The 23304-nt window shown below is 31.6% G+C and overlaps 1 protein-coding gene across 4 annotated transcripts in view; it reads left to right on the plus strand.

Annotated features, from left to right (window-relative positions):
• Positions 1-23304, plus strand: part of LOC127276958 (glutamate receptor ionotropic, kainate 1-like) — a 143769-nt gene that overhangs the window by 60699 nt on the left and 59766 nt on the right. For all 4 annotated transcript variants that reach the window (XM_051297716.1, XM_051297715.1, XM_051297718.1 and 1 more), the window contains 2 exons: positions 18004-18159; positions 22528-22712. In XM_051297716.1, coding sequence (XP_051153673.1) covers positions 18004-18159; positions 22528-22712 — 341 coding nt within the window. The remainder of the gene's footprint in view (positions 1-18003; positions 18160-22527; positions 22713-23304) is intronic.

The raw sequence follows: 23304 nt of genomic DNA on the forward strand, positions 1-23304 counted from the left end.
ACAGAGAAGGAGAAAACACGGTGCTAGGAGATATTGAGACAGAAAATTTAAATGGTACAACTTTAGCTGAAATATACTGCAACCGAACAGATTTAGGATATTCAGCAATATTAGCAAATCCTAGAAATATGCAGGCAACAAGTATGGAAAACAGTTTCAAAAAGAAAACAATAGTGGAAGATACCGATAGCATCAAGACTAAGGTCAAGAACAACAACAGCTACAAGTAAAGAAGAGAAAACATTGACACAACAAAATTACATGGAATCGGAAAGAGACAGTGAGGGATCCGACACAGAAGAGTCAATACAAGAAAATAGAGAAATCCCTATACTGCGACAAAGCCATAGTGTATTACCCACACTAAGTAAAGTAAGAGAAGAATTGGAAGAAACTACATCTTCTGCAGAAGATGAAGTATTTTATAATAAAAGTCCAACAAAGAGACTGCAAGAAGATGAAATAATGATACACGTTAGTACCCCCATAAGCAGTTCAGATGAAGAGGAAGAAGAGTTAGTGGTGAATAATAATAAAGTACATGAAATAGATAAACTTCACGATGAACAAATACAAACAGATAATGAAAATAAAGGGAACAAAGAATACAATGTAGAAAGTAAAAGAAAAGAAAATAAAGTAATAGAAAAAGAAATGTTAGAAGAAATCAGAGAATATATAAAGCAGTATGATATGATCATTGCAGAACATCAATCGAATTTTTGAAATAATGAAATAACAGAAAGACAAGAGGAAGAAGCAATCGAAGAAGGACCACAAGAACGAGTTAGAACAATAGATGAGATAATTGCAGAATTACGCGAGTTAAATAAAGAATCAGAAAACCAACAATTCTGGAAGAAGAAAAAGGTCGAAAGGAAGAACTACAAAAATTTACTGAAAGAATTAAGAAGTCGGTAACCTTTGATACTCCACTTCATCAAGAACCACCAAAATCCACCCCGTACATTCATAACGTAATAACGGAAGAAGTAGAAGAGGCTGAATTATACCCAAAAAGAATAAAAACACGAATTAAACCAAGAAAATTAATTGAGCAAACAAAAATTTCACAAACCAAAGAAAGTGAAATTAAATCTACTAGAGGGTTAGGTCTAGGCACTACAATGTCCTACATAGACGTCCAACAACCACTAGTAAAAAGATATGAGGATAAAGTAATTAAACCAAATTTAGATAGGTTAGAAAAATTGGAATATGGAAGGGAATCTCTTACAGATACATGGGGAAATTACTTACACTTCATGTCGGCAGATCTAGAACTCAATGACCCTGTGAATAAATTAATGTCGGCCATAGGATCGATAAACAGAAAAGAAATGAAAAAGAAAAAAACCAAAGAAGGACAAATTTTGGTCAAACACTTAGAAATAAATACAAAAAATTCACCGTAATAATAAAAACAGAATATGATGAAGTAATAAACGAGGAAGATTTAAATGAAGTACTATTAAATCTCAGAAAGGTATTATTGGCAGAAAATGTCAAATCAATTCGAATTCCACGACATACAGTAACACTAGATGAATTCGAACCAACGTGGGTCAATAAAATAGTAGAAATTTTTTTCAGAGATGATATACAAATCCAAGTGTGCTTTGGAGAGATAGTGATACCTCCAGAAGAATACAGAACTAAAATAATTGCTACATGTCAGGATAGTCTAATGGCGGGACACAAAGGAGTAAATAAAACTTATCACAGGATTAGAGAAAAATATACGTGGCCAGGATTAAGACAAGATATAACAGAGTACATAAGAAAATGTAGGAGCTGTATACAAAAGAAAATAGTATGAAATCGAAATAGAGAAAACATGATAATAACAGATACGCCCCTAGATGCATGGGAAAAATTATCTCTTGACACTGATGGAAAATTACCAACTACAGCGAATGTCAACTGCCATGTTCTAACAATGCAAGATCAGCTCATCAAATATAGTATATTTGTAGCAATATCTCATACTAGCGGTACTACGATAGCACATACAATAGCCACTAATTTATTCTCAGTATACGGGGCACCAAAATGTATACTCACTCATCAAGGCAGATCGTTTACAAGTGACTCCTTAAGAAAATTGGCTAAAATTAGAGAGTAGTAGTAGTAGTCACGCCGTGTTAGCAGAATTTCTAAGACACTATGCTAAAACAAAAGATGACTGGGACAGACTTCTCCCTTATGCAATGTTTGCGTATAATACTTCTGTACACGAAGCTACTAAATTTACACCATACGAAATAATATTCGGAAAAATATCGAGAACACCATCAATCATCCCAACACCAGAAAAACTAGAAACTTATGAATCATACATATGAGAGTTAGTAAAAAGATTTATTGAAATCAGAAGAATAGTAGCCAAAAACATCATACAAAAAAAAGAAAAGGTAAAAGAAAGTTACGGTAATAAAACGACACGCCTAGATATAAAAATAAGAGATTTCGTAGATTTGAAAAAGAAAGTCAGAGCAGGAAAATTCTCTTCATATTACCACGCGCCATACAAAGTAGAAAAGACAACATAAAAAACAACTTGATTTTAAGCGATGCAGAAAAAAAAAGATTTCGCAAACATAAGGATCAAGTAAAAAGAGCTTCTTTATGACAAAATAATGCTAAAGGATTCATAAAAGATGAAGAAGATTTTTTTAATGTTTATACCGACGATGCCTGTAAAGCAAATGGTAAACCACACGCTAAAGCTGGCTTAGGTATATAGTTTAACCATATGCACTCTCTAAACGTTGGCGAAAGAGCAATTAAAAACACAGTAATAACAGCGCAGAAATCGAAGCCATTATGCGAGCTATTGAAATAATAAAATTGCTAGGTTATACAAAAATTAGAGTACATACAGACTCCAAATTTGCGATAGAAGGACTAACAAATTGGGTACCAAAATGGGAAAAAAATGGTTGCAAAGCTAGTCATAAGCGGGATTTACTTAATAAAAGTAATTTCAAAGAAATGAGAAAAATGATAAAAGGAATAACAGTAGAATTAATATATAGTGGAATAACCGGAAATGAAGAAACAGATAAATTAGCTAAATTAGCAATAGAATAATACACGAAAGAATTATTAAGATACTATTAACTAAGAATCACGTCATAATTTATGTTAACAGAAAAATGAACTACGCAATAGGAATACTAATACTAACCGTATGGACAATCGAAATAACGTATGCAGAGATCGACAATGAAGATATCAGCGTAATAACAATAAATAAAGGTATAGGTATATACTTTGAAAGAATGCCCGTAGTACGTAGAGTGGCAGGTTCCAGGAGAACAGCAGTGATACGAAATATGGAAAACTTAAAGTTACTCTTGAATGAATTAGATAAGGTTTCTACTATACATAAGGCGTGTAAACAGATTTTAGGATCTAATTGCAAACAATTCGTATCACATGAAACAATAAAAAGTAGAGTAGCCATAATAAAGTTAAAATGAAACGAGCTGGAGAAAATCATAGGAGATTTAAAAAAACACAAAAGAACAGTAAAAAAATAAAAAAAATCGGACAAGTGCGAGTTACACTCGCACTGAAATTAAAGGTTCCGTACTCGAAGCGAACTTATTTGGTATAAAAACAAATGTTTAAAAAATATGTGTTGTATTATATATTTTATTCCAACTCGCAATATTTTTATTGTATTTACATTTTAAAAATACATTGAATATTAATTTTTATCTTTCTAAGTCAAAAAGAGATAAACCTTAAGATATTGATATAAGGCTAGTGGCTGCTTGTCAAGGAAAAATCGAAAGTTATCTAAAAAATAAAATTTGTTTATTAATTCTTATTATTAATTAATTTATAATTTAATTAAATCTTTTGAAGATTAGTATTTTGCCAATTTCATTGAAATAATTAATGTTAGTCTTAAGTTTTGCTTTAAAATATTAGTGCATTAAAATTCTTGTTAGAAAAAAAGAAACTTTGTTTATTTAAAGGAAACAACTTTCAATGATATTGTTTCCAAGACGCACCACGTGGAGGTAACTAATTATGCATCTCAACACAGAAAAAACCTAGTCTCCTTCTTGTTGAAACTCAAAATAAGCCTATGATAATCGACATAGACAGTGGCGCCACCAACCTGGCTCATTTTTGGTTCACTTCAAAATGAATAACTAGTCATTTTGAGACCAGGTTTTTTCTGTGAAGCTGAAAAATTTAGAATAATTTGTTTTACACTTGTTTAATATTTATATGAACCATTAATGATAACAAATAATACAAATAATTTAAGAAGCTGTTTTTGAAAATTTATAAATTGTAGTTTAATTTAGTTGTCTGTTAAATTAAATTTTTAATTTATTAAACTTGAATAAATATTTATTAAATTTGAATCACTTTAGAAAAACTTTTTTCGTTTTTTGCGGAAAAATACATTTTTTTATGAAATTTATCATTTTTCTTCAAAAATTTGATAAAAATTGATAATCAACTCCAATCGCGCTTACATTTTCTCCCTGTATTTTTCACGCAAAAATACAGTTTTACAGCAAATATGAACAGTTTGGGTTGAATATTATGTGCGCTAGGGAGAATAAATCATTTTTTCGAAATTTTTGATTTTTCCTTGACAACGCTATGTCATAGTCATAGTTGTAAAAAACATTTACAACATTTTTCTCTATTTTAGTAAGAAAAAAGTTATAAGTAAATTAAAAAAATATTGCTCAAATTTGCTATTGTAAATATCTCGAAAAATATTAAAAATTTCAAATTCAAAATTTGTATACTTATTTAGCACCACTATCACTACAATTTACCGAATTTTGAAAAAATACGAGACATGACCCCGTATTCTCATATGAAATGCCTCATATATCAAAAATTTAAATAATAATAAAATAATGACAAAAGAAAACTAACTAAATAATAGATAAGTTAATAATATTTATAATAATTGTCAAACTATCAATTTTATTTTTTAAAATACGCGTAATACCTCAACTTATTTTATTAGTAGTTTATTTCGTCGCTTATATATATAATTATATTTTGTTTACAATATTACGTCTTTGTTGTGTAAAAACAAAGTTTTCCCTCATTTTAATAATCATCATGTTTTTTTTCTTCGTGGTTCTTATATTTGGATTTTTTTTCTCTCCCTTTCATTTAAGTCCAAACGACGCTAATCACATAACCCATAAAACAATCTAAAGGGAATATCAGAAAAGAAAAGAAAGACATACTGAATATAAAATATTTATTATAAAAACCTAAATTAGTGAAATATATAAATTTTTAAAATTAATGTCTCATTATAAGAATAAAATTGTTTAAAAAAAAGAAAAAGAAACGATTAAGAATAAAAAAAGAAATAAATAAAATAACAATGAAAAGGTATTTATATATAGACATATAAAAAAAGCACAATCAGCAATCCGTCCACACCTTGTCCAAAGGAAAATTCCATCGCTAGAACAAAAAAAAAGAACGACAAATTAATTAACTTTTTTTTCTCTCTCTTCCATTTTTTTTCATTGTTAATATAAATTCTAACAAAATTATTAATAAATAATTAAAAAATAATTAACTTTCACATTTTTTTATATCTTAAAAGAAAAGTTCATAAAGGAAAATTAAATTTTTTTTTACCATTTCCCAAAATGGATCCAAAATGGCAAAAACGTGGCCAAAAGTCTAAAAAGTTCTTCAAAATGTCTGGAAATAGTTACTCGGGGGTTTTCGAAGTCGATGATTACGAATTTGATATTGGTTTTTCAAAAATCAAAATGGCAGATTCAAAATGGCGGACGTAAAAATTCAAAATGTGTTTAAAAATTTCTGATAATAATTTTTTTAAGAAACAAAATGACAGAGTTAATGTTACTGATATAAAATGAATAAATTTGCACAAAAATCGTTATTTAAAAGTTTTTAATATCTGATTTCAAATTAATTTTATTCGGTACAAAGAATGTAATTCTGTATAAGAAATATAATACAAAGGAATCAACATTTAATAACAGAAAAAAGTAACTGAAGCTATTGGCTTTATTATAATACAAATATATTGTTTTTACTGAGAACATGTATTTCTTTTGATTTTTTTAGGTAACCCAAGATTATTCACTGTCACTGGAGTCAGAACATTCAGATTCAGAGTTGAATTCTCCATCTATTTTACTCGGATAATTTAATAGCATTGTAGCTTCTGTTGATAGCAATTTAATTTTTTTTGTTGAACCTTGGTAAAAAGATGAAACAATAGGATCAGACATTACCAGAAGTCTCAAAAATACATCTTCCATTGTTTGTATCCTGCTATTTTTTCGTGAAAAATCCTGCTCAAATTTTTTAATCAACTTGTTGCAGGATTCCTGTGCTTCTTCGGACATCATTCCAATCGGAAGAAGTGAAGTACGAATTACTACAGGGCCATGAATCTTTGTACGGAAATCATTTTGTATCTTGAAGAAGACACTCAAAGAAACGAATCCAGGCGTGTAAGATGAACATACCAAATTTCAATCCGTCTTCAATTATTTCTTTCCGTAAAATTTCATCAATATTGTTAAATTGACTTGAAGTTCATCAAGAGAATGTCTATATTTTGAATAACTTGATGAAGGTCCTAGCACAACGTCTTCAACGATTTTAGCTGCCTCTAATTTTCCATCAGCACGAAGTTTCATTTGTGTAGCGAATCTTAACTCTTCTACACTGTGATCATTGCGAATACTCTGAGTTTTTCTTCGCCTCGTCCTGCTGCTTGATTCTAAAAAATTTGCAGAAGGTCGTCCAATTTTCGATGCGTTGATGGCCTCTGTTTGATGAATATTATCATGAATGGATGAATTATCAATGATTGACACTTCAAGCCAATCTGCATTCTTCAATAAAAATTTCTTCTCAACTCTACTTGAATCCTGACATTTTTGTTTCATTTTCGAAAGTGTTGAGCAGATTTTTGATTTAGCGGTTTCCTTTAACACAAAAGTGTTTTCTCGTATATTTGACAAATGACTTTCAATAACCAAGATAATCTCATTTCAACTTTTTGATGACATGTGCGGTTTGACGATATGAAATATTTCCTTGCGAGTGATCTGTAATTCCTTTTTAGTCGTACCACTTTCTAAAATAATAAGAAAACAATATTAGTAATAATATAAATAATTAGGTAAAGAAATAATAATTTTGGAGAACAAAAAAAACAACTAATTTGAATTTTGTGCCTGTGTCTACGATAACAAAATCTGTCTTAAGGGACGGTGATAAGGAACCTCGACAGAGATTTGTGACCTGCAAAAATTCACTGATATATATAATGAAATAATAAATTTTTGTCAAGGGACGACAGCCCATAAATAAGAGGGAGTTATGAAATACCAAATTTATAAATATTTTTTTTCTGGTATTTCACATAAAAATAAATTTTTATTGTATTTTTTTCCCCCAATATTTTTTTTATGTTTAAATATTGAGATATCTAAAAATTAAAAAAACATATTTCAGTTAATATATTAAACTTTTTTAATTACATATACACATATATTCTTAATAAACAAATTTGTTTTATATATATATGAGGCAAAATTCCTGAAATGTCCGAACAAAAAATTAAAAGTTCTCGAATTTAATCCATACTTTTCTAAAATGTTGTTATTGTTGGTGAAAGTCTAAAAATCAATTATTATTGAATTTAATAAAATAGTTTTTGAATTACAACGTTTTTAATTTTTGACTTTTGAAAAAAAAAATTTTTTTCAATGTACAATATTTATAAGTATAGAATGCATAAAAGTTAACATATATATAATGATTTTTAAAGCTTTTTTGACGGGCTACACGCTGTTAATAAAATTTTTTTTTTAAATAACATTTGACCTAGAAACTCAAGGTCAAAATGTTAATTTACGTTTATCTCAAAATCGGATTTTTTAAAATTATTTTTAACTATCTCAATGGAAAGCTTGACTAATTTCCTACAAAACATGTAATTTTCAGAGTGGGATCTTTTAAAGTTTTTGAGATATTAATTAATTAATTAATTAATGTTTATAACAAATGAAATATTTTACAAACGAATAAAGTTACCGTAATTCTGAAGTTAGCAATTGAAACTTACCGTAATTCCGCATCCAACGAGCCCTGTATGAAGTATTTTGGATAAGTAGATTGTTAATAAACAATCAGTTAACATTGCAATTGTTTATTACCAATCTACTTATCCAAAATACTTCATATAGGGCTCGTTGGATGCGGAATTACGGTAAGTTTCAATTGCTAACTTCAGAATTACGGTAACTTTATTTGTTTGTAAGATATTTCATTTTTTATTGTTAATTAACTAAAATTGAACAAAAATACTTCATATAGGGCTTTTGGATGCTTGTTGTTAGTAAAAAATAAAATATTTTACAAACAAATAAAGTTATGGTAATTCTGAACTTACCAATTGAAAGTTAAGGTAATTCCGCATCCAACGAGCCCTATATGAAGTATTTTGGATAAGTAGATTGTTAATAAACAATTGCAATGTTAACTAATTGTTTATTAACAATTTACTTATCCAAAATACTTCATACAGGGCTCGTTGGATGCGGAATTACGTTAAGTTTCAATTGCTAACTTCAGAATTACGGTAACTTTATTCGTTTGTAAAATATTTCATTTGTTATAAACATTAATTAATTAATTAATTAATATCTCAAAAACTTTAAAAGATCCCACTCTGAAAATTACATGTTTTGTAGGAAATTAGTCAAGCTTTCCATTGAGATAGTTAAAAAAAATTTTAAAAATTCCGATTTTGAGATAAACGTAAATTAACATTTTGACCTTGAATTTCAAGGTCAAATGTTATTTAAAAAAAAAAATTTATTAACAGCGTGTAGCCCGTCAAAAAAGCTTTAAAAATCATTATATATGTGTTAACTTTTATGCATTCTACTTATAAATATCGTACATTGAAAAAATTTTTTTTTTCAAAAGTCAAAAATTAAAAACGTTGTAATTCAAAAACTATTTTATTAAATTCAATAATAATTGATTTTTAGACTTTCACCAACAATAACAACATTTTAGAAAAGTATGGATTAAATTCGAGAACTTTTAATTTTTTGTTCGGACATTTCAGGAATTTTGCCTCATATATATATATATATATATATATATATGAGAAAAAAATTATTAAACATTTTTTTATTATTTTTTTTACACACTTAATTTTTTTCATATATTATTTTGTTTTTTTTAAATCTTGTAACTCTCTACCTTTACTACGGTTCTAATTTGAGAATAGTAATTAATAGAGAATTCCAAATCTTAACCAATTTATTTACAGAAAAACTAAGATTGGAAAACATAATACCGAAACAAAGAAACATACAACACCAGCAACATCCAAAAAACAACACAAGACCAAAAAAACAAAAACAATGTAATCAAAAGGATTTTATGTAACTTTTTTCGAAACAACTATTATAATAGACTGTCAAGGGACGACAGCGCTTAGAAGGGGGGTATTTGTTACGTAAGAATTTCGTAACTTCTTATTAATAAATTATTAAAATTATGAATAATACATTAATACAATACTTGAAAAAGAGAACACATTGAGAAACACAAAAAAAAACAAATAACACATTATAAACATTATCAGAAATGCCTTTAGAATTTCTTAGAGCTGTCCAAATAATTATATATAAAATATTAACTTTTAATCAATAACCTAAAATTTAAAGAAGACCTATTTAAAATTCATGATAAAATTTAGAAACTAAGTGAACTAATTTAATAGAAGAAACACAGGATGGCGCAATAAAGATTGCTGCATCCAAAGTATATCCATACAAAATTAACTGGAACACTACCCCAATATTGCATGGTTGCAATAAAGAACATTGGCAACAATAAAATTTATTTTTTCCCACCAGGAATCAGCTCATTAAAAACAGTAGACACAAGTTGTTTTGGGTCAATTTGGGAGAGAAGAGAGAGAGAGCTCAGTGTGGAGCTTGGAGTTTTTGAGAGTTTTGAGTTTGAGTCTCTGACAATAAGTTGAGAGACTCTTTGAAACAAACCTCTAGTTTCGAGGTTGTTTCCATTTGGAGTTTTTATTCTGAGTTTTGATTTTTAAGTTGAGAATATTTAAAGACTATTTATTTTTGAGTTGAGTTTATTTGACAAGAAGAGTATTTAGTATTGCGTTGTGATTTGATTTAAGAGTATTGTGTTTTACAAAGAATTAAGAATTGAAGTTTTTGAATAAAGAGAATATGATTTTGAGTTTGCGATTAAAGAGTATATAATTGAATTTTTGAAATCACTTAGTTCTGAATTGAGATTAAAAATAAATAGTAATTGAGTTTCATGTTTTTTACTCAGTTTTGAGATTGTTTGTCATAATTGTTTGATATAAAGAGAATATTAAATAATTATAATAAATTGGAGAATTGATTTAATATTGGAATTGAGTTACGTCGAGTATATTGGAAGATTCAATTCTGAGAAAATTCAAAAGTAAATATACGTAAGAGTCAAGAGACTCTTAACAAATTACACACACAACATCCTTACACATACATTACATTCACATGTAAAATTGTATTTGAATACAGAATACTGTACTATTGTATTATTTGGGTTTTTACACAATATATATTTATATACAACTATTTAAATATTTGTTTAATCTTTTCTTTTAATTATTCCTAAACTAATTGTTCTATTACTATGGAATCTCAACCAACTTACTGAATAATTGTGAGGTAAGGAGGGGATCCACTACCCATACAATATAATTTGTCCGAAGGGCAACGTATGTTAAAGTTCCAAGATCTTTTAGAGTTTTTGAAAATATCAAGCTTAGGTTGATATTGATAAAAACTAATTTTCTAATTTTCAAAATGCATCTTTTTCATGAAGAGGGAAGAATTGTAAGGCAGACTATAATAAATACTTATTTAACAAACATTTAAATTATTAAATTTGTTCATTATTTAATCTTTAGTTTTTCAAAGTAAAAAAGTTATTAATATACTCAGTTTTATTTGAATAAAATATTAAATAGTTTAAAAATCTATCTGGATTCAAATGTTCTGCTTCCTCGTGAAGGAAGCTTTGTAGTCCTTTCGTTTATAAAATTTTTAGAAATGGTGAAAACAAATTTTCCTCTATGTAGAAACATGTTTTATGAGATCCTGTTCAATTGTCCGGATGTATATGTGTGTGTGGATCATTTTTGTGAACGAATTGGTTGATATATATAAAGTATGGATTTGATTTAAATTTCAAGAATTAATAAAAATTAAAAAATCGAAAATTTATATTTTAGCTAAAAATTTTGTGTTTTTTTAAATTCAAGTTAATACATAAAATAATTGTATTCCTTCATTGAAACGAATCGATTCATATATATAAAGTATATGTTACACCCAAAATGAATTAAAATATTCTTAATTTTCAAGAAATTTAATTAATTTAAAACAGTTTACAACTCGAAATTTTTTAAATCAATCAATTGAATCGGATAAATTCATAGCTTCCTTCACGAGGAAGTAAATTTTTTGGTTCACACAATGCGTAAGGAAAATGTTTATAAATTAAACATAAAGGATCCCCTCTTTGTTTATTAAGTTTTAAAAAAGTACCAAAGTTAAAAACTCTCCTTCCTTTATTAATTTAACGACGAACAGAATAATTTCGACAAAGTAGAAGATTTTCTGTCATTACCTAGAAATTACCATTTCTTAAAAATGATATTTTCCAGCATGTATAGAATCATTAAGAAATAAATGATAAGAAAAATAAGTGTATCTATTTGTTAATTATTTTGAAATAGATCATTTACTTAAAATTATTAGAAGAAAGCAAACAACAACCAAACACTATTTCCCGACTATTAATGTTTTCATGTTATTTTATGTCCACTGTAATCCACGTAAAAAATACTCACATTTAAGAAAGGACAACGCACAAAATACACGTAAAATGGCTTTCGGCCAATTTGACTGAAACTGTGGGAAAATATTCTTTGAGATGTCCTGAACAAATAGTTCTTATGAAAAAATGTCCCCTAAAGAATAGTTTTCGAGATATAATAGGTTGAAGGTAAAAAAGTAGGTGTGTCATTCTATACGCAGATTAGCATTTTTATAACCGTCGTAATGATTGAACAATCCACAAAACATGCGTCTTGGTCATCAGACAAACAATTAGAATGTAATTACTTCTCAGAATATAACTATATTATATTATATTTTTTTCTTTTTTTTTTTTTTTGAGTAGGGAATTTTGGGAAAATCTGTATACAGATACCTTGGCTTCCGCATGCCAAGGTTATGTGGGGTTGGTAAAAAAAAAAGAGAACAATAAACAAAATAAGCTGGCGAACTACTACCAGCCCCGACCCACAAAAAACCCGTCAACCCTTTTTGGGAGCCCTTTTATCCACCCTCGGTACTGTCGTGAAGACTTTTGCCTTCGAGGGTGGCGCTCCAACTCTGTCGCAAAAGCGACTTCGTCCATTCCTGCGGACATCCTGCGTTACCAATTTTATAATAAAACGGAAATCAATGTCAAGCGGAATCAACAGTACACCAGAAAAGAAAACAATAAAAAGTCAATAAATAAAATAGAAGTAAAATAAACAAAAGTCAAAAAATAAAATTGTAAAAAGACAGATGAACACACAAAATATAACATAAAACTGTAAAAAGACTAATATAAATAAACAGAAAATTGTAAAAAGACAATAAAAAACAAAATAAATAATAAATAAACAAATAAATAAAAACTGTATACTGTTAATTACGCCTTTTTGCAGCCATCGAGATCCTTTCCAATCATAACAGAGATGATAAAGGTCTCGATGAGCCGCCAGTTTTCCTGGGACAGGATCATCAGCGAAACCATGTTCTCCGGTGTAACTGTAGTATTTACACCAGCGAACATGGCCCGCCTCTCCAAGTCCCATCCACTGCAGGCAAAGAGGGTGTGCTCTGCATTGTCCACAGGGAACTGGCAGTAAGCACACTCCTCGTTTTTTCTCTTCTTAAAGCGCTGTAGGTACGAGTTAAAACACCCGTGACCTGTCAGCGCTTGCGTCAAATAATAGGAAACTTCACCATGTTTCCTACTTAGGCAGGTGGCGAGTGTCGGTATAAGGCGATAAATCCATCGACCTTTTACCTCCCCATCCCATCTCTCCTGCCATTTTTCTACGAGCCTGCGCCTCGCTTCAAAGCGGATGCGGTCCTTGCTGGGTCGATCTTCCTCTTCAGAGGAATTCGCCTCTTTAAGAAGGAGGATAATTTCCTCCCTCTCAAGCGCCAAAAGATCTGCTGGCGGGACACTTGCAAGGACCTGCACAGCGCTCGTAGATACTGTCCGATAAGCAGAGGCGATACGTGAAGTAATGCACCTCTGCGCGGACAGCATCTTTTTACAGATGGTTGAACATCTGTCTGTTCTCAGGGAGGGGGCCCACGCTGGTGCTGCGTAAAGCAGCTTAGCGTGGGCGACACTCGCCACCAGTCTCCTTTTCTTCTCACGGGGGCCTCCAACATTTGGCATCACCCGTGCTAAATTAGCCGCACATTCGATCGCCTTGTTTGACGCCGTAGCCATGTGGTGATGGAAGTTTAACTTTCCATCCAGTTCCACACCAAGGTACTTTATCTGTCTCCTCCACTTGACCTCGAATTCGTCTATCACGATTCGTGGGGATTTATAACCATGTCTGTCTGTGACCAGCAATGCTTCGGTCTTTTCCAGGGCCATTTGAAGACCTCTGGTTTCCTGCCAGCATTTTGCTAGCCGCAGACATTCGTTCACCAATGTCCCCAGAGCTTCCGCCGAGTCGGCAGCGCACACGATCAATGCGTCGTCCGCAAAGCCGACGATCACCGCACCTTCGGGCAGGTCCATTCTCAGGAAGTCATCGTAAGATACATTCCATAAAAATGGTCCTACCCTCGAGCCTTGAGGGGCCCCACGCTTCATCTCTTCATTGAGAATGCAGGTGTCTCCCTCGTAAATAACCCACCTGTCGCTTAGATAATTATCCATTATCCGCAACAGGTAGGGCGGTATACCCTTCTGTATCATCGACTCGATGAGATCTTCCCATCTCGCGGAATTAAACGCGTTCCGTATGTCTATTGCTACCAACGCGCAGAAGCTCTTCTTTTTATCTGGTCCCAATTTGTTTTTCCCTTCTCTGGCGAGGTCCACAACTGCCTTTACGGCATCAACTGTGGACCGACCTTTGCGGAATCCAAATTGGTTATCGGATAGACTATTCTCTCCGGTCAAGTGAGATTGCTTTCTCTGCAGAACCATGTCCTCTAGAAGTTTGCCCATCGTATCCAACAGGCATATAGGCCTGTAGGATGAGACCTTATCTAGAGGTTTGTCACCCTTTCTTAGGAGGACCAGCCTTTGCCTCTTCCAGTCTGGAAAGAACTCTCCTCCCTCTAGGCAGCGATTGAAGATGTCCAGCAAAATCTGGGGGGAAGCAACAATCACCTCTTTTAGGATCTTGTTGCTTATCTCATCGATTCCAAGCGCATTGCCCAAGTCTTTAATGAGACAGGCTTCTTCAAGGGACCGGAAGAACTTCTTCTTGTCGATTCTCTTAGTGTTCCACGAGGAGCTTTTTCGACTAGGGGCTTCCTGTCTTCTTCCTCCTCGTGTGTCTCCCACTGAGGCTGAGAACTCGATGTACTGCTGGTCACTTGCGGTATATTCCTCAGAGACCCGCCAGTCGCTTATGCGGCTAATCAAATGAGACGATGCGATCGTCAAATCTATGATTGATCCGATTGTGTCTCTTCTGAAAGTCCACGACTTTCCTTGATTGACAACTATTAAATTGTTCCTGGAGACCATTTCTGCAATCATTATACCTCTTTTATCGAGCCTAGTCTCTCCCCACTCTGGAGACTTTGCATTAAAGTCTCCTGTGACAGAGACATCCAGCCTGGATTCCCTAAGGCTCGATTCTAGGTTCTCAATGTCTGCTTCGAAGTCCGACAGTGGATCGTTCGGAGAGAAATAGCAGCTATACATTCGTATTTCCGCCACCTCAACCCAAACAAATCCACTGTTCGTCTCCAGGAACCTGTCAATCCTTAATGTAGGATTGCACACCTGCACAGCTGCACTGCCAGACCTATCCTGGTACCAATAAGCGAGATCGTTCTTTCTATGCTACTCACTGCAGAACAGAACATCCACTCCCTGTTACCTTGCTGTCTGCATTAGAAGGGACTGTGCGTCCCTACAGGTATGCAAATTGACCTGCAGAAACTTTAAGGGTTTGCCCTTTTAAGCTTCTGCAGCTCTTCCTTGTAAACGGGACACGATGTTTTTCTGGCAACATGATCTGCGTCTACCTTGGCTAAGTCTGAGCATGTTAAGCACTTCGGTTTCTTAACTTCGCACTTTTTAGCTAAGTGACCCTCTCCGCCGCATCTCCGACAGTTTTTAGTTCTGTCGGGGCCTTTGCAGGATCGGGTCACGTGTCCATAAACCATGCACTTTTGGCACCTAGCCACTTCTACATGCTCCCTAATTGGGGCATTAATCCATCCAATGTGGATTTTGCCTAACTTAAGCAAGGTATCACAATCCGCGTCAGGAAGACGGATTAATGCTGCCATTACTCCACCAAAGCGTGGCAAAAGCCGACACTCAATATCCAGGTCGGACTTTCCCAACTTGCCCCTCAAGGCCGAAACCACATCACCCTCGGTGGTGGTTTCATCTAGATCTCTGATCTCGATGGTCTTTTTATTTACCAGGGCCCTAACCTCGGCTTTGTCAGACAGAGCAGAGGTACGTGCCCGGGCGAACTTTGAGGTCTCTCCTCCTTTCTTGACCACAACGAGGACTTCGTTGTTGAGGGTCTTTCTTACTTTTAAAACCTCGGTACCGATTTCTTCCGGTTTAACCGAGGTTTTCATGACTTTCAGGATTTCGGCGTAAGAATCTTTATCTCTCACCGAAATCCTGACTGCCTCCGTGTTCCTGGGCCTTGAAGAGCGCTTCGGGGCCTCTGCTCGTTTTTGGGCCTTCTTTTCCGAGCCCTCTTCTTTTTATTAACGGCAAGAACAAAGCCATCGCCGACTACTTTGACACCTACCTTATCGCCAGCCACCCCAGCACGCGAAACAACACTTTCCTGCACCTGTGAGATAAGGGTTTTGTCAGGAGCATCGCTGCTCTTGACCCTCTTCTCTTTAGGCGTCGACGTCTGCTGCCTTGCATCCGGGCTTCAGCCCTCTCTATGTCGCTTTCTCGCTTCACTAAGAGGATGCTGAAGGTTAGAAGACTTCATTGTCAGCAAAGATGTTTTGACGTTTCCTTTGGGCGGCTCGGAGACCTTAAAGGGTTCGTTTATAAATCGCAGGTTACTGCGAATTATTTCGAACGCCTTCTCCAGAGCCGTCAAACCGTCTTGAACATCCTTGCTGATGTTCTTCTGCCGTTTGCACGCCTGACGCATACTGTCCAATACTTTCGGTATTGTCTTTAACTGCTCAGCAACATTCGACTCGAAGTTGCTGGTTTCACCTTCCCTAAACCTTGATGCTTCACTTACTGCAGAACCCAAGGAGTCCAGTCCTGCAGTCTTGTTGTTGCATGATGCCGACATTTGAGAGCCAACAAGCCCACTCCCAACAGCGCCGTTGTTGAGGGATCCGACCACCTCGACGACCATATTTTCAATTGGTCCCATTATCATAATTTTTTTCCATTTGGTTTATTTGGTCAGGGAACCACCCTGGTTACTGGTTGTCATTTAGTGAAAAGCCCCACCACCACGACAAGGTCTGCCAAGAATTTACATAACCGTCGTAATGATTGAACATTCCACAAAACATGCGTCTTGGTCATCAGACAAACAATTAGAATGTAATTACTTCTCAGAATATAATTATATTATATTATATTATATTATATTATATTATATTATATTATATTATGTTTTTATTCTGTTATTATGTGATTACGTTTTTTTATATATTATGTTTTGTAGATTGTTTAATCATTACGACGGTCATGAAAATGATAATCTGCGTATAGAAAGACCCACCTATTTTTTTACCTTTAACCCATTATATCTCGAAAAATATTCTTTGGGGGAGATGTTTTCATAACAATTATTTGTTCAGGACATTTCAAAGAATATTCTCCCACAGTTTCAGCCAAATTGGCTGAAAGCCATTTTACGTGTATTTTGTGCGTTGTCCTTTTAAAAATCATTGATTGCTTTCTAGCTTATGTTACGTCTCAAATAGAGAAATAACTAACGAAATAATATTTTATTTTATTGAATTACTATTTCATTTACAGAGCAGAAGGTTCTGAGCTAAAGGTACAGGCAAGAAAGAGAATAGTGATTTTTAATGACAAGGTTACAAATTTATTTAGACAAAGATTTAGAGTTATAAAATTGATCTTTGAGAGAGAGTATCTTGAAGGAAAGGGACACTCGTTTATGCCCTTTTAGGGAAATACTGAGTTTCTCGCTTCTAATTGTATATTTTTAAAAATACAATATATGAACGTAGAACTATACAAAACGCAGGGTTCGTTTATATATAAGAGAAAAGAATGTTTAGTCGCAGGGAAACGCAAATTGGCATTGATTAAAAAAAAGGATTTTTATAACATGAATGTAAAAGTTACTGTGGCGTGACACTTATAAAACAGTTTTTCTAACGTATCAAAAATGTAATATTCACGTAATATAGTAGTTTTATAAATTTTCAAGTCAAAGTTAAAATCAAAGTTAATGTTAAAAGTAAAAGTCAATATCAAATCGAAAGTCAAAGTGAAATTAAAAAATCGCACCCCTGATTGACTGTACGAACAAAAAGTTTTTTTTTAAAGCAAATTAATCTTTCTTTATGAAGGAGCAATATTTAAATATTCCGAAATTACCAAATTATAAATCCATATTATAACAATTAGTCTAAAAAATTTTAACTTTTCTAGGTGGTTTATTTCACCCTACAGATGACAAACAAGAAGTAGCTTTTCGATATGCTGTAGAGAAAATAAATGCAAATAGGGATATTTTACCAAAGTCGCGACTAAGTGCGCAAATAGAACAAATTTCTCCACAAGATAGCTTTCACGCTTCTAAACGTGGTAAGTATAATAAAAAAGCTTGTATCATTAGATCCTTATATTTTGCTCTCATAACGCAAGGATAATCAGGGTATCCCTGCGACGTCCTAAGTATATCTTTTGAATTTTAGCGGTTTGGATACTCTAGGGATACCTATGTCTATCCATGGATGTCTCTGCAGGCTTCGCACTCTTCGACTAAAAGCTACTATTTGCTACTTTTTTGATGGTTGGCTACTTTTTGGTTACTTTTTTCAACCTTAGGCTACTAAAAGCTACTTTTCCACTATTTAGACAACTTTTTGTTACTTTTTTGCCAACTAATGAGTTCAAAACCTGTATATGGTTTTAAGTAATTTTAAATAGCACACAAAAATTGGATCTATAAAGTGCTGAATATCTTGCGGTTACTTTAACCCATTTAAATTTATGAAAGCTAAAAAATTGGTATTAAATCAGTTCTTTAAATTTCAAATATGCCTAAATAAATATTAATTAAAAACTTAAAGATTTTCTAGAAATTAGAAGAAAATTAAAAAACTAGATAAAAATAAATATCTAAATAAAAATAAACTAGATAAATAAAAAACTAGAAATTAAGAAAATAGAGTGATTTATCCTCACCACCGAAATATACATAGATAACCGGCTATTTTTCACAGTTTTACATAAATGTTAATGCGCTAGGTTAAAGTAACCGCAAGATATTTAGCACCTTGTAGATCAAATTTTTGTGTTATTTTTGTGTGCTGTTTAAACTTACTTACTTTCACAGACCAATTTTGAAAACATATTTTATCTATTATTTTCATTTTTTTACTTAATTAACAAACCCCCACAAAAAAAATTTTGTCCGGTAAAATAGACTAGTCATTCTTACGTATTTTGGGTCGCTGAATCCGAATCCGGGGTCAGAATTTAAAAGTTGGCTCTTATTTTTGAGATAAACTCAAAAAAACTTCTTAAAAAAGAAAAGAAAATCAAAAAGTTAAAAAATTTTTGTATGACACTGCGATAGTGTAATTCCATGTATTTTTAGCCACTGATTCCGAATCCAAAGTTAGAATTGTTAGATTTGCTGAAATGTTTTGAGATAATTGCAAAAAACTCAATAAACAAAATAATCAAAAAAAATCAATCAGTTTTTTGGCATATCTTCAAAATTTAAGCTAATCTCTCAATTCTGACTTTGAATTCGAATTCAGTGGAAAAAAGTACAATGTACATGGAAATACAAAATCGTAGTGTTACGGCAAAAAATTATCTGTGTCCCTAATTCAGGATTTTTATCAGATTTTTGCGATTATCTGTAAGAACTAACAATAAGACGTAAGAATGACTAGTCTATTTCGCCGGACAAAATTAATTTTTTTCTGAGGCTGTGTAATCAATAAAAGATAATAAATTAATTAATTCTGAACAAGAGTCAGTAATACATTGTACATTTTAAAAGAGTTGTCTATATTTTTAATAATCTTTCTAATTGCTGAAAAAGTGAGTTTTCCATATCTTTTCCATTTTAAACTCATATTTCAAGATAAATAATAAAAATTTTGACTTAATAGTTTTTATTTCGTTTTCTAAATATCATCCAGAATCATTTCGGAAAGTATCTATTTTTTAAAAAATTAGGCCTTAACGACTTTTGATATAAAATATAATGGATTGAGCCAAAAATTTGTAATTACCTCTATATTGCCATTTAAATGTTCGAAAATTCTTTACTTTTATGGGATAATTTTAATTTTAATACCTTAAAAACTAAGTATTATGCAAATTATTATGTAAATTAAGTGTTGAAATTTAATTTTTTAAAATTAAATACAATTTAATATACAAACTACAAATATTTTTAATTTTTTCCGTAGGCTACTTTTTTCTACTTTTTTTACTTTTCAGGCTACTTTTTGCTACTATTTTTTGACTGACTAATGAGTGCAAAGGCTGTTCTGGCATATTCACTCGGAAAAAAGTCATAAGACATCCAAGGGATATCCAGACTATGCATGTGTTTTAACCTTTTAAGGCCTGAGTTTTTTTTATAAGTAATGCAATTTATGACAAAATGTGTCAATTTTTACTGTGGGCACACCTATCTTTAACGAAAAAAAAGTTGGTCCCCGATGCCGAAAAAAAACTCTTGAATATTTCAAATCTTTGTCTCCTAAATAAACAAAATTTCAAAGATTCAAAATCACAACCGATCCTCCTGCATGATTTTTTATGAATTTATTGTTTTTTTATGCATTGTAATGAAAAATTGCTTCATTACGATGTAGAGATCAGTTAAAATTACTAGTACAATTTTTTTATACTTATTAAATGTAAAAATAATAATAATAACAATAATACATTACTATAATTTTTGGAAATAAAAGTTGGATGATTAATATGGTAATTTTAAATCCGTACTGTCAACAAAAATAATAAAAGGGTATTTTCTCTAGAACAGCGCAGATGTAAACATAAGATTATCCTAATTTTCTGTCATTTCTTATTCTTATTAATATTCGCAACATTAGTTACTGCTATTGCAATTTGTATGTGTATCGTGTAAGAAAATAAATGATATCAAGTTGGCTAAAATTACTACAAAATATTGTAGATGTAGTTGATTTATTTTTAATCACGCATGTTGTCATATGATTAAAATAGAAAGTTTGTGCCTTCTGGGGTAGAAAAATTGTTTGCAAAGACAGTAATTTAAAAACTTTTTTCTTCATATAAAGTCAAAAAAAGATCTTCCAAACTTTTATGAATAAAAGTTTTTCTTTAAAAATAATTTAAATTTTTCTACGATATAGTTGACGTTAAGAGGGGAAATTCTTATAAAAAAAAGTTTTTTTACAATTTTTTTTTGCTTTAACTTAACCCCTTGGCTGTCGACAAAATTTCCACTGTTTGACCCGAAAGTGTGTTGAAAAAAATTTTAACGGATATTCATGAAACTTGGTATACTAAGGTTTTTAGGGTTGCTGATTACAAATCTGACATCAATTTTTCAAAATGAAAAATGGCGGATCAAATATGGTGGATTCAATTTCTTAAAAATGTGCGGATTCGATTATTGCCATATTTTCGAGGTCGCTGATTAGGAATCTGAATATGGCGGACATTTTTTTCTAATTTCGTCGGATTTGCTTGAAACAAGTTACTCGGGGGTTTTGATGGTCGTTTATTACGAATCTGATATATAAGGCAAAATTCCTGAAGTGATTTAAGTTTAAAATTGAAGGTTTTCGGATCGTGCTGAAATTTGCACAAACTTTAGTACTATGGGTGAGTACTTCACCGATAAATTATTATTAAGTTTTATGAAAAACTGCAGAGGGTAGAGGGGGTTCAAATTTCATGTCACATGTGAACAGTGGATTTTTTAAAAAATCGTAACTTTTATATAAATGGATAAAAAAATGTTGACCTATATGTTTTGGAAAGGTTTTTTTTTTGCTTTTTCGAATGGTAAGTTAACATTGCAATTCTTTATTAACAATCTACTTATCCGAAATACTTCATATGGGTCTCGTTGGATGCGGAATTACCTTAACTTTCAATTGGTAAGTTTAGATTTACGATAACTTTAATTGTTTGTAAGATATTTCATTTTTCATTGTTATATAAAAAATTGAACCAAAATACTTCATATAGTGCTTTTGGATGCTTGTTGTTAGTAAAAAATGAAATATTTTAAAATCAAATAAAGTTATCGTAAATCTGAACTTATCAATTGAAAGTTAAGGTAATTCCGCATCCAACGAGCCCTATATGAAGTATTTTGGATTGTTTTGCATAAAATTTAATATTAATTTATGGGTACTCACCCATAGTACTAAAGTTTGTGTAAATTTTAGCCTGATCCGAAAAGCTTTAATTTAAAGGAATTTTGCCTGATATATATTCAGTTACAAGTTTTAAGTAAATTTTAATGATTTTTAATTTTCCTGTCCGCCATTTTGAATTTTAAGAATTGAACATGAGATTCGAATTCAGCGAATTTTAAAACCCCCAAGTAACGAATTTCAAATGAAACTGACTTCATATTCGTAATTTGTAACCCTAAAAACAACCACAGTGACGAGTATCAATCGAATTTCAAGATACGTCACTTTTAAGAAGACACAATGGATTTTGTTTTTTGAATTTCGGATTCAGCGTTCAAAATATATTAAATAACGTCAGTGTGATTGTATATCAGTTTTTTTTGTAATTTCGTGTATATATGTATCACACAATAAGAGCCTACTTTAGAAAGTGCATCTATAGACGTACCTCACAGTCAAGGGGTTGAAAGAACAACTTGCTTTTAATACAAAAACTTAATGTAAGCTCTTTTCAAAAAATGTTGTTTCTTGGTACTACTTTTAAAAAACTTATAATGTTGTATTTCAGTATGCTACTTGTTAAGAAATGGTGTTGCTGCAATCTTTGGACCTCAAAGTTCGCACACAGCTAGTCATGTACAAAGTATTTGTGATACAATGGAAATTCCTCATTTGGAAACTCGATGGGACTATCGTCTCAGAAGAGAAAGTTGTTTAGTTAATCTCTATCCTCATGCAACAACCTTATCGAAGGTATGTTAAAACTTTAGATACCCTTTTGTATTTGATAAAAAAGTTAAAATATTTTAATTGTTTTAAAACGTTTTTATATAGGGAAGAGGGCCCCAAGATGGACATAGTTTTGATTTTGTGCTATAGAATCCAATCGTTTTAGGATATTTAAAAATGGTGCATACCGTATGGAAATACAATAAATAAGGTATCCTCTGGCCACAACGAAAAAATTTTAATTTGCAAACAAACATTTTTTAAAGAATTTTTTCAAATTGTTGTAAATTTCGATTTGAAAAAAAGTGTCCCCAAGATCGACACCATCATAAAATGCATTAAAAAACGGGTAAAATAAAATATCAAGTAAGGATTTTTAAACCAATTTTCTGTTTCTTTATTATATTTTTTAAAAGTTCTAACATTTTTTAAATGTTAAACATTACCGTAAAATGGGGTAAAGTCGGCCGGCGCTTTAAATCATTTTAAAGTTTAACTATTACTTTTTTCCAGAAGAAATCCGAGTTTTATTAAAAATGTAGTTAGAATTAATGTAAATTAATAAATGAAATACAATATTTAAGTGTTTATCCCATCTAATTTATAATTTATTTAA

The sequence above is a fragment of the Leptopilina boulardi genome, unplaced genomic scaffold, assembly GCF_019393585.1.
Source record: "Leptopilina boulardi isolate dan_hultmark-lab unplaced genomic scaffold, ZJU_Lbou_2.1 LbouV2_162, whole genome shotgun sequence".
NCBI lineage: Eukaryota > Metazoa > Arthropoda > Insecta > Hymenoptera > Figitidae > Leptopilina > Leptopilina boulardi.